The sequence below is a fragment of the Pinus tabuliformis genome, chromosome 1_2 (genome assembly GCF_031772625.1).
Source record: "Pinus tabuliformis cultivar Carrire ecotype Pingquan chromosome 1_2, CPIR1, whole genome shotgun sequence".
In the NCBI taxonomy this organism is placed as follows: Eukaryota; Viridiplantae; Streptophyta; class Pinopsida; order Pinales; family Pinaceae; genus Pinus; species Pinus tabuliformis.
In genome coordinates, this window is record NC_142298.1 from 570,227,024 (window position 1) to 570,240,027 (window position 13,004).

A 13,004-nucleotide genomic window follows, 5' to 3' on the forward strand; every position below is an offset into this window, starting at 1 on the left:
GCTATGCAGCGCTGAATTTCTAAAGGTCAAAGAGAAGTCTGGTCTGTTTGGTGGTGTCCTCAAAGCGGCCCCACAGGGTCATTTTCGCCTTCTCCTCCTCCCCCCACTTACTCTCCACCACTTCCGTTTCCCCATTTACCTTCTAAACCCGACAAAGCAACCCTTTTTGGCCTTAACCACAAAGCACCCATAAAACCCTACCATATGTCTTTGTCCATTCGTAACCCGTCACGCTGCATCCCCACCGTCGATCAACCCCCACCGATCCAACAACTTGCATCGCACCCGATAAAGGAGACCCGCTCTACCACTCTCCATCGTTAGATCATCTCCACTAGATCTGACGGCCTTCGCACATATCGCGAGAGCAACCAGATCGAGCGATAGCACGTGATGAGAGCGTTTTTCTCTCTTATCCACTGCCACGTGTCGATCATTGAGTGGAATCGCTCGGCCTCGGGCATTTACCACTTAGCGCCCGAAAGTAGTGCGATGAAAACCATTACCGCCTAAGTTAACCACCCCCAATCGTTAGCACCCGCGCAACTCCATCTCACGATGACTGTCTGATATGTCCGCTGAAGATCCAATGGCCCTAACACACCCCGCTCCCACCTCAGCCAATAGCCTCCACCGAGCCATCTCCACCATTCATTTCCCCGATCTGACGGTCATCTCTCTCTCTCATCCCAACTGTCCACTACCCATGCATCCCACGTCCTATGACCATTCTGTTAACCGAAGAAGGAGATGACCAGCTCTGCCAGGATCAGTTACAGTAAGATCCCCAACAACCACATTAAATAGAAAATATGGCCAAAGGGAGAAAAGGACGTAGCACGGTTCTGAAACAAAATTTATTAGTCATGGACTTCGCTGTTGCGAGCATTCCAACCGCCTAAAGGACAACACAATAGTTGTGCAGATCAGATTTACATAGTAAAGCAAGCAACCTCGTTCAGAGACTCCATCAGACAACTAAATGTAGTTGGTGGTCAATTAAGACCCTTCCATTCCTAAACAGCCAGGTGCCATTGTAATGTAAACTTATAAATATCCAGAAGAAAGATGTAATCAGGGTTGGCATTAGATGTAAGGTTCAACTTTTGGAGACTGTAGACACTTTGTCGCTTGCAACATCTCATCTTCATTTTCAGCAATACAAGCTTATTTTGTTGTTAATTGCTCACTATCCATTTTCCTCTGTTCTAAGCTTGTGCCTGATGTGCTGTGTTCTTGATCTCTTAATGTTTAACACTAGATAACTGTCATCTTATCTCTGTGTTAGAATGTTGAATGCATCACTGAATAGGTTACTCAGGTTTCTTTCTATCTAATGCAGGAGAGCTGTCATCCTGTCTTTGCATTAATAGATTAGATTTGCAGGTTTCTATACTAGTTGCAGCCGGCCATCACATGGTCTTGTGTATCTGCTGGTGTGGTTAGTATTCTCCATATTCACCTAATATCTAAACTGTGAGCATTGGTGGTCTAAAGCCTTGTAGTCTGAGGGTGTTCATGCATGTCTGGAGTGAAACAGAGTAGAAGTGGTTATCTGGCTTGAACCAAACCATCATTCCTTCCATTAAACCTTGCAACAATAGTTGAATTTATATGTTACCAGGCATCTCCGAGCTACAACCCAGGAGATTTTCTTGGAATCCTAACAAGTCCTTTTGCATTATTCTAGAAGTATGATATCAAATTCACTGACTAAAAAAAAAAAAAAAACTCTAATGTTAAATCTCATTAGTGTGATTGGATTTCAAGGTTTCTTGACACGACCTCAAGGAGAGATGCATAGACCAAGGCACATCCGGTACTCCTAGGGGAATGTGGCACCAATGACATTCCACCCATGGGTTATCCAAAATCGTTTTCACTAAACTTGAACTACGCTTCACAATGATCTTTATTTAAATGTTTGCATAATATTAAGTTACTTAACCAATTTCATATATACAATTGCAATAATATCCAAAAACATACATAAGAGACAAATGTAGAATGGGTGGCTCACTAACCTAATACATGAATCATCATATACATTATGGCAAAGTTTTATAATGAACAACCCTATAACTTTTACATTAAAAAAAAACCATGCCAAAAACCGAAACATAGCCTCACTTAAGTTGAACCCCAAAATCTTTTCAAACCCCAAAATTATATGATGGGACCAGCCCTATTGTACCCCATCAATTATCAAACGTGTGATTTGTGATAATATCTTGCAGTTGATTTGCGTTATTGTGTGATTAATTGTTTGGTACCAGCTCTTAATTGTGAAGGGGACACCTGTCCTAACCTCGGGCTCTGCTCTCCCGCCTTTACACTACACTCCCAAAAAACCCTAATCCCTCATTTGGTCACTGTGCCCGACATTTCTCTGTTCTGCCGAGAGGGTTTGCTGCTCTGGTTTCGTTTTGCAGTTGGTGAGGGTTCGATGGCTCTCTGTCTGCACACCTTGGTCACGAATCCCGCTCTTGTAGCCGAGGGTTCTGGTTATGTGTTAGCTCTGGTTGCAGTCCTCTGTTCGCCGGTTCTCTCAGGGGTTTTGAAGCTCGGCTCTGTGGATGCCAAGTCTCAGGGTTCTGCAAGTTGCTTTCTCTGTTCGGATGGTGGTGTTGGCTACCTCTTTGATGGCTCTGTGGGCGCTGTTTCACTTCATGGTCGCTTTGATTTTAAGATTGTGCTTGTGGTTATAGTTCTGTTGAAGCTTTTGATTTTCTATGCAATTGTTTCATTGTATAACTGTCAATTTGTCAATTGTTTCAGGCCACGGTCATGGGGTGACCCAGCTCTCAGTTTCTTCTTGACAAGTTTGCATAGGTAAGCCCTCTATCTTTGATTCATGACATTGCTCTGATTTTCTATTAGTACTGAGGTTTTTGATCCTTGTGAGCAAGGTCCACTCTGGTGGCTGTGACCTAGTCAAAATCTCTCCTTCTCCTACACGAGCTCGGCTCCTCTGGTAAGTTCCAACTCTGTAAACCCTTACCCCTATCTTTCTGCTTCAGTTTCGGAATGTAACTTCTATTTGTTGATGGTTGGCTCTTGGTGGTTGCAAGTGGACGTTGAGCCGTCCTGGTTGCTGGTCTCGGGTCCCGTTGCCCACACATTGGAATGGGTAGGGTCATTCCATGTTGCTTTGTTTGTTTTCTTGTCTCGGCACTCTTGCTGCCTGTTGGTTGTCTTTGGTATGTGGTCGAGGGCTTCAGCCTCTCTGTTATTGGATTTATGTCTGAATGCCTTCGGGCCTTAAAGAATTTTGTAACTTATGTCTGAACTCTATTTAAGTTATTAGTCGGGGTTTCGAACCACTGTCTCGCCGTTTTGTCTTTACAGTTTACAATCTCGTCCTTAACTTGGACTGTAAATATTTTTGATACTTCTGTGTATATGTTTATGCAAAGATTTTGAAAGGAAAAAGAATATATCTATATATTCTGGTACCTGCAGATGTATGCGGCGTCCTTGCTGCGACTGTGTTTATTGGTTCTATGAAACCCTCCGTCGATGTGTGACTGTAGTCTTTGCCAGGTTCTTTGTATACTTGGTAACTGTAGATGTTGGTTGTAACTGTATTTGATTCCTCTGCTGGTTATTTCACCCTCGTATCTGTGGTTGATTCTTCCATGAGGCCCTCTGTTGTTTCACTGAATTTGACTTTCTCGGTGGCTGTTAAGAAAAACTAAATTGCTAGTTCTCTGTGGTTATTATGGAACACACTCAGTTCTTAATTAGGAAGAAATTAATCTGTTGCTGCAATGGAAATGGATTCAGATTCTCTCTTAAAAAATTCTTGTATGTTTCTATTCTTTTCAGCTATGATGGAACCGTTACAGTTTTTGATTTTTTCCTTTTTTAAAGGATTACTGTACAGTTACTTAAAACTATCAGCAGTTACATATGGTTATTCATGATAACTGTTCATTTCTTTTTATCTAGATTCTAAAATTAACCTACAACAGTAAATTTAAAAGAAAACATAATGAAAATAAAAACAGTAGGCTGAGACAACCTTAAACTTGCCACAACATCCTAAATGCTATTAACTAAAAGAATTAAATGAGACTTAGAAAACTAGCTGTGAACCTTTCCAGTCTGTTGAGACAAATACTCCAGCCTTGATCTCCCCTAGCTGGATGCTCCTGCATCATTATAGTGTACATAAGCCCATATATCATCCCAAAATTTAGAGCTTAGTCTAAAGAGTCCATAAATTAACCCAGAAAATGTCGTATCGGTCCTGCTCCATCGTCACACATTTTCACTCATGCCCTCACGATAGTGAAAACCCCAAATTTGAGTCTCTCACCCGATTTGCACAAGAGCATTACATTTTCTTTCTATAAAATGGTCAAGGTTTGAAACTAATGATAATTATAAGAAGATTAAAAAAATCCAATTGCATAAAGTTGGTGTTCCACAAATCACAAACATATTAACAAATAATTTTTTTTTAATAATATATTTGAACATTATTATTATTCCCTATTTTAATTTTATATTATAATAATTATCATATTAATTGTTATTAATATTAACCTAAATCCATCTTAAACACAAATTTAAAAAATCAATTTTTTTAATATATAATTTTTTAATTATATAATTGTATAATTCTATATTATATATTAATTTCTTTGTATTAATTTACTAACATTAATAAACTGTTCTTGTAAAAGCATCTAATGATTCTTTAATCTTTGAACATTATATTAAATATATCATATCAAAGTCATTGTCTGCATTGGCAAAATAAGCATTGAAAAATATAGAAGAAATTTAAATGGTATTTCGAACATTTTTTTTAATACTATAAGAAATATATTATATCAAATATATTAATTATATGTAAAATAAAGATAAACGATAAAGAAAAGTACGAAAAGAAATTTATTTTATAAGATAAATCATAAAAAGAAAAGTATTAAACGAAATTTTATTTTTAAGTATTATTATTATTAATATTTTAGTTTAATTGTTTTGTTTTGGAAATATTTATGTATATTTAATAGAAGAGATCATTTTCTGATGATTTATTAGCAAATACATAATTACTAGTAAATTTTTCGGGGTTTATGACTTATCCCATCTTCTTAAACTAGGTTACAATTAAGGGGATTTGAACCTTCAATTTTTTAATTTTCACAGATTTCACATTACTTTGATCACCAATTGAGCTACCTCTGAAACTAAATTTATAAGATATTAAAAAAAAAAAATTTATGTTATAATTTCTGCGCTCTTTTATTATAAAATTTAAAATTTAATTTATATATTTTTTTTATATCTTACAATTTTTTCAATTCTAATTATTAAATTAATATAGTTTTTGTTTTTAATTTTAATTATAAAATTTAATATATAATTATTTTATAATTATATTTATTGTGTGGAAATGTGCTCTACAGTTTAGTATGGGGAGATGTCATGCCCTAATGTAATAAAAAAATACTTACATTAACAAATTAAAAAGGTCATAACAAAAAACCTAGATGATGGTTCTTTCTCCCACCAGGTTTTTCGAAAGAAAACTCACATTGAACAATATCTTCATGTGAAATCACATCATTTCCCTGCTCAAAAGCTAGGTGTTCCCAACACCTTAGCCACTCGGGCGAGTTTCTAATGAAAACTACCTAAATGAAGAAAAAACTCATCTCCTTAGTGTTTTTAATAAGAAGGGTTATAATAGGCACCAATGTCTTAAAGTCTTCCTTAAGGCTAGAAAAGGTCCTAGGATTAAATATGATCTTAAAGATCAGTTTTCGGGGTGTATCTTTCATTTATCCAAGGAACCACTAACAAGATTGCAAAGATCCTGAAGAAGCATAAGGTTCCTTCAACATTTAGGCCCCTAAACACTATCCGAAGCTCCCTAAGATTAGTGAAGGACCCTGTGAACCCTAAAGATGGAAAAGGTGTTTACATCATCCCTTGCTCCTATGGGACTTTGTACATTGGTGAAATTGGTCGCTCAATTAATCAAAGGATTCATGAGCACACAAGTGACATCAAACATAGATGGTCCCGCTCCTCCACTTTGGCAGAACATGCGAAAAAAGACAAAACATCACATCTACATTGAAGAGGCCAGGGTCATTACAATGATTGATCATTTTCATCACTGTAAGTTTAGGGAGGCCTTGGAAATTGAAAGAGGACGTATTAATCTGAATAGAGACGATGATTGGAGTATTAGCAGGTGTTGAATCCCTCCCTTGTTTTTCTAAGATTTTATTTTTATTTTTATTTTTTATTTTTTATTTTTAATCAAAATTTCCTATATTCTTTTATTTCATATTTATTTACTATTCACATTTTTTTTGGACCATATTCTTTTATGTTTTGTTTTCCTATAGCCCCTTCCTTTCGATTTAAATAATAAAATTGAGTTAATTCATTATTTTGATTTATATTTATATCTATATTTATTTTATTTTTTTCTTTCTTATTACTAGTTTTACTCTTTAGAATAATTAAGTTTGGCCTTTTTATTTTTATTTTATTTATTTTTTCATTTTCTTGTTACTATTTTTTAGTTTTATTGTTTAGAATAATTAAGTTTGACCTCATTATTACTAGACCTTCATTTTGATTAAAATAATATTAATAATAATATTAATTTTATTCTTTATTTACAACTAATTTCCATCTATTACTTTATTTAAATTTAAAAAATTGTTTATTAATTAATTATAACTTTTGAGTCAAAACTAGTTGTTATATTCTAATGGCTAGAAAGCATCTCTCTTCATCTATTTAATCTAATGTAATGATCTTGTTCTTGATCTTGTCCAAGATTCTTCATCTATTTAATCTAATGTCATTATCTTGTTCTTCATCTTGTCCAAGATGAACCACACTAGATGGTTCAAAATGCTTAGACTTAAATTTTTTATGTGATTTTTACATAAAGACTCTCAACATTCATAATATGGATCACAAAAGCCTGAATTCAGATATAACAAAAAAAAAAATTGATATCAGCATAAATAAAATACTTTAATTTCTACTTAATTATACATCAACTTTATATAAAGATACTTCAATTTCCACTTAATTATACATCAATTTTATATAGAAATAAAATAATTGAAAGTAAAAATTTCTAATTTTATTTATAATTGCTTTTAAATTTAAAGATTTATAATTTCTTATTTACTCAACATTATAATTCATTCAGTTTGAAGGAGATGTATAACTCATTTTATTTTTAGTTGAAATATATATATATATATATATATATATATATATATATATATATATATATATAACTAATAAAATAATATTTTAGTATTAGTTATAAATAAAATAATTTATTAAACATAATTTATATATATTTTTTCTTATAAAAAAATTATTATATTTCCTTTTGAAAAAAAAATAAATAAAAAAAAAAAAAAAATATATATATATATATATATATATATATATATATATATATATATATATATACTTTAAAAGAAATATACATGTAAGCAGGTTGAGCAAAAAAATCATTTTATGATTGCTTTTAAGAAAAAAATGATTTTTCTATTTGATAAACAAAAGTTAACTATTCAAAATACACCTCTAACCCAAAATGAATACTATTGAATTTCCACTATTATAAAAAGAAAAAGTATCATATACTTCATTAAATCATATCTTAATATCCATGGCATCTTATTCATCAAATGTCTCCCATAAAATATTTAGATTTACCTTATATATAGAGATAAAGTAATTAAAATAGAAAAAAACAAAATAAAGATTCACTTTTAATTTTAAAGAGATAGTGTTGGTAGGTGTTTTCTCATTCAAGGTATGAGGGAAGTTTGTAACTCATTTAATGTTTAATATGGAGAACATATAATATTTAAAGAAAAAATACTAATAACTCTGAGGGTTAACTTAATTGGTCGAGGTCTTGTTGCTAAAGCACCTCGCCATTGGGAGGTCACTAGGTCAATTCTCCTCGATGCCTTCTACTCAATGTAAATATCTATTCAGATATAGAGAAAACTTGTAGTCACCCAATACAATGAGATGTACCCAACACAATGAGAGAAGATGTAAATATCTATTCGGAGAACACAATGAGAGAAGTAGTCACCCAATACAATGAGATGTACCCAACACAATGAGAGAAGATGTAAATATCTATTCGGTTCGGATATAAATATCTATGTAAATATCTATTCGGAGAACACAATGAGAGAAGATGTAAATATCTATTCGGATATATAGAAAACACTTGCAGTCACCCAACACAATGAGATGTAAATATCTAGTCACCCAACACAATGAGAGAAGATGTAAATATCTGTAAGGATATAGAATATGTAATTATCTATTCGGTTCGGATATAGAAGATGTAAATATCTATATTCCGATATAGAAGATGTAAATATCTATTCGGATATAGAGAAAACACTTGCAGTCACCCAACACAATGAGAGAATATGTAATTATCTATTCGGTTCGGATATAGAAGATGTAAATATCTATTCGGATATAGAGAAAACACTTGTAGTCACCAAACACAATGAGAGAAGATGTAAATATCTAGTCACCCAACACAATGAGAGAAGATGTAAATATCTAGTCACCTAACACAATGAGAGAAGATGTAAATATCTAGTCACCCAACACAATGAGAGAAGATGTAAATATGATGTAAATATCTATTCGGATATAGAGAAAACACTTGCAGTCACCCAACACAATGAGAGAAGATGTAAATATCTAGTCACCCAACACAATGAGAGAAGATGTAAATATCTAGTCACCCAACACAATGAGAGAAGATGTAAATATCTATTCGGTTCGGATATAGAAGATGTAAATATCTATTGGGATATAGAGAAAACACTTGCAGTCACCCAACACAATGAGAGAAGATGTAACTATGATGTAAATATCTATTGGGATATAGAGAAAACACTTGCAGTCACCCAACACAATGAGAGAATATGTAAATATCTAATGTAAATATCTATTGGGATATAGAGAAAACACTTGCACTCACCCAACACAATGAGAGAAGATGTAAATATGATGTAAATATCTATTCGGATATAGAGAAAACACTTGCAGTCACCCAACACAATGAGAGAAGATGTAAATATCTATTCGGTTCCGATATAGAAGATGTAAATATATATTCGGATATAGAGAAAACTTGCAAACTTGTAGTCACCCAACACAATGAGTGAAGATGTAAATATCTATTTGGATATTGAGAAAACTTGCAGTCACCCAACACAAAGAGAGAAGAGGAGACCTAAAATTCTTTGGCGAGAAGAATGACTTGGAATAAAACACAATGAGAGAAGAGAAACCAATATAAATCCATGTTAACGACTTGGAATAAAACACAATGAGAGAAGAGAAACCAATATATATCCATGTTAACTACGATCTATCAAGTGGTGAGAGATAGAGGTGTAAACCTTTCTTCAAGTTTTACACTTCAAAAAAAATTGTACCTCAAGAAATTTGATCTATCTTAAAGTTTAATAAACACACACTTAATTTAAAACTATACTAATATTTACTAAATTTAACATATATTATTTTCCTTTAATTATAAATATATATTATTATTATATCTATTTTATTTTTTTTTGGAGCCAAACTTACCCAACAAAGGTGGACATCATCCCATTACACTAATTTTTCTAACATATGATACAACAAATATTTTGTGGAAAATTATAATTCTCTTTTGTTGATAGATTTTTTAGGGATTAGTAACATGTAGAATTAATTTGGAGTTTAAAGATTCAAAAAAAAAAAAATTATCAAGAATTATTTGAAAATCATACTTTTAGAAATATATTCTTTATTTAAAAGACTTAATTATTAAAAGAAATTTTAATTATATAATTTTATTTTAAAAAAATATTACTTTAAATATATGATTTAAATTTTACAATTTAAAAATAAATAAATTAATTAAATTTTACTTTTTAGAAACATAATCCCATAAAAAAAAACAAGCAATGATGTGATATTCAACCATATTCATCTAAGCATGTATTAATATTATAAAATAAAGCATTTTACTTTAATTTTTAGAAACATATTCCCTTAAAAAGTTTAACAGTTATGTAGATTTTCAACCATATTTATTTATACATTTGTTATTAAAAAAAGGTTTTATGACTATTTTATATTTAAGATTCTCTGGTTTGAATTCGATTATACAATTGTGGGTGAGATTGTGATTGTGATCATTGGTTGTCTTAACATTTTATTATGCTATTGGGTGATATTGTGATTTTTGGTTGTTTAACATTTTATGTTTTGTGCATTTTTGGCAGAATTTAGTGATACACTTGTGCATGAGATTCTGATTTTTTATTGTTTAGAATGTATTTTTGACTATACAAATAGATAAAAACCTTGAAAACCAATAAAACGCCTGGATTATCTCCAAAACTCTTATCTCTCAAATAAAAAATCAGAATCTCACGCACAAGTGTATCACTAAATTCTGCCAAAAATGCACAAAACATAAAATGTTAAACAACCAAAAATCACAATATCACCCACAATTATATAGTCAAATTCAAATAAAAGAATCTCACCCAATAGTATAATAAAATGTTGAGACAACCAATGATCACAATCACAATCTCACCCACAATTGTATAATCGAATTCAAACAAGAGAATCTTAAATATAAAATAGTCATAAAACCTTTTTTTTAATAACAAATGTATAAATAAATATGGTTGAAAATCTACATAACTGTTAAACTTTTTAAGGGAATATGTTTCTAAAAATTAAAGTAAAATGCTTTATTTTATAATATTAATACATGCTTAGATGAATATGGTTGAATATCACATCACTGCTTGTTTTTTTTAATGGGATTATGTTTCTAAAAAGTAAAATTTAATTTATTTATTTATTTTTAAATTGTAAAATTTAAATCGTATATTTAAAGTAATATTTTTTTAAAATAAAATTATATAATTAAAATTTCTTTTAATAATTAAGTCTTTTAAATAAAGAATATATTTCTAAAAGTATGATTTTCAAATCATTCTTGATAATTTTTTTTTTTTGAATCTTTAAACTCCAAATTAATTCTACATGTTATTAATCCCTAAAAAATCTATCAACAAAAGAGAATTATAATTTTCCACAAAATATTTGTTGTATCATATGTTAGAAAAATTAGTGTAATGGGATGATGTCCACCTTCGTTGGGTAAGTTTGACTATACAAATAGATAAAAACCTTGAAAACCAATAAAACACCTGGATTATCTCCAAAACTCTTATCTCTCAAATACTTATCTGTGCAATTCATTCATTATCTTGAACACCCTAAAAAAACCAATGATCACCTAGATTATGCTCACATTCATTATTAAACACTTACCACACATAAATTATACAAATTAGACAACTCAAACTTACACTTACAATACATAAATTATCCGAATTACACAACTCAAACTTACACTTTTGGTTGAATTATCCGAATTACACAACTCAAACTTACACTTTTAACCAATATCTAAGGATTTCTAGGTTATCTAAGTTTGTTAATTGAGGAAAAGATACTTATCAGTGCGTTCCATTGGCGATCTGTAGTATCCATGTGATTGCGAGTGAGGAATTTTACCTTTTACCTTTCTGCTCATGCATGTACGCCAAAGGTCCCACTCTCAACCTAACTTCACGGTTTGCTCGCTCTCTTTACTCCCTTAACACTGGGTGATACAGCAACCACCAGATATAATAATGCAAGTGGGTGCAGATTCCACATGATGGCATTGATGGAATTTGGACTCAATTCTGTCAATTCAATTCCCCCATCGAATCCTTGCGCGTTCCATCAAATCCACTCGTCTTCTCATCATCATTATCCGCTCCTCAGGATTGTCTTCCTTTTGCCAGAAGGACATATATAGCCAACTGGAGTTGTCCAGAGGGTGAGCAGTGGTTCTTCACGATGTCAAGGGACGAGGCACCGAAGAGTATGTTGAGATCCTCGTCTGAGAAGACGATGAGGATTAGGATGGATGGACCTACGCCTAGGCCTCTGAGGCAGAGATCTATAAAGCTCTGCCGTTCTTCTTGTCTGGGCTCAGAGGACCATGATTCCATAATCTCAGAGGAGGGTCAGAGTCAGGGTCAGGGCCAGGGCCAGGGCCAGGGGCAGGGTTGTTCATGGCCGACGAGGGGCAATGTGAAGTCCGGTCACTATCATTCAAGAAATGATGATGATGATATGCCAGAGAGCTGGTGGCAGAAGGGATGGACACACAGTGTGAAGAAAGCAGGAGATCAATGGTCTAACTTGATGGAAGAGGCTGGAGGGTGTCGGACCAGTGGGCTTAAGTGGAGGTGGAGATGGAGATGGAGGGGTAAGTGGTTGAAGAGAGAGCCTTGCATGATTTCATCCATTGTCTATTCTCGTAAACCAGTCCACTGTAACTATGATGAGATGAGCTATGCCCAGAATTTCGATGAAGGCGATTGGCGGGAAGAAGACATTTATCCCTATCGAGCTTTCTCTGCCAGATTCGCTGCACCAGCATTTCCATTGGCCAAGCCCACGGAAGCATAAATTGGAAGGTATTGAAGATTTTTGTAAAGGTCCACTGAGATCTCTGTTAAAAAATGGCATATCTGGACTACATTTTGTTGCAGATTAAAGATCTGCCCCATCTTGATGTTATCATGGGAGATTTGATGTAATTTCTTATTTGTTTAGAATGAACCTTGGAAATTGTGTAAATGGGTTGTTCAGTTCTTCTTTTCATCGATTACATTGTATATATACAGTCATGAATTAACAGTGCACTTTCATGCTATTCCTGTAGTTGTAAATTTTCTGCAGCATTCTTTGTGGTAACTTCAATATACAATGATACTCAGGTCTCTAAATCACAGAGGTGTGGATGATGTGTTAGCTTTAATATACGACGCTAATCAGTTTTCTAAATCACAGAGTTGTTCATGTATGTTTCTTTTCTAAATTATTGTATA

At 32.7% G+C, this 13,004-nt stretch overlaps 1 protein-coding gene across 1 annotated transcript; it reads left to right on the forward strand.

Annotated features, from left to right (window-relative positions):
• The first annotated feature begins 11,785 nt into the window (after positions 1-11,785).
• On the forward strand, positions 11,786-12,753 carry LOC149206881 (uncharacterized). The gene has a single exon (XM_089395617.1). The coding sequence runs from the start codon at positions 11,965-11,967 to the stop codon at positions 12,580-12,582; it is 618 nt and encodes a 205-aa protein (XP_089251743.1). The 5' UTR covers positions 11,786-11,964; the 3' UTR covers positions 12,583-12,753.
• The last annotated feature ends 251 nt before the right edge of the window (positions 12,754-13,004 follow it).

Bases quoted from the DNA above. Each gene is read 5' to 3' on its own strand.
- LOC149206881 (XM_089395617.1), top strand. From the start codon at position 11,965: ATGTCAAGGGACGAGGCACCGAAGAGTATGTTGAGATCCTCGTCTGAG.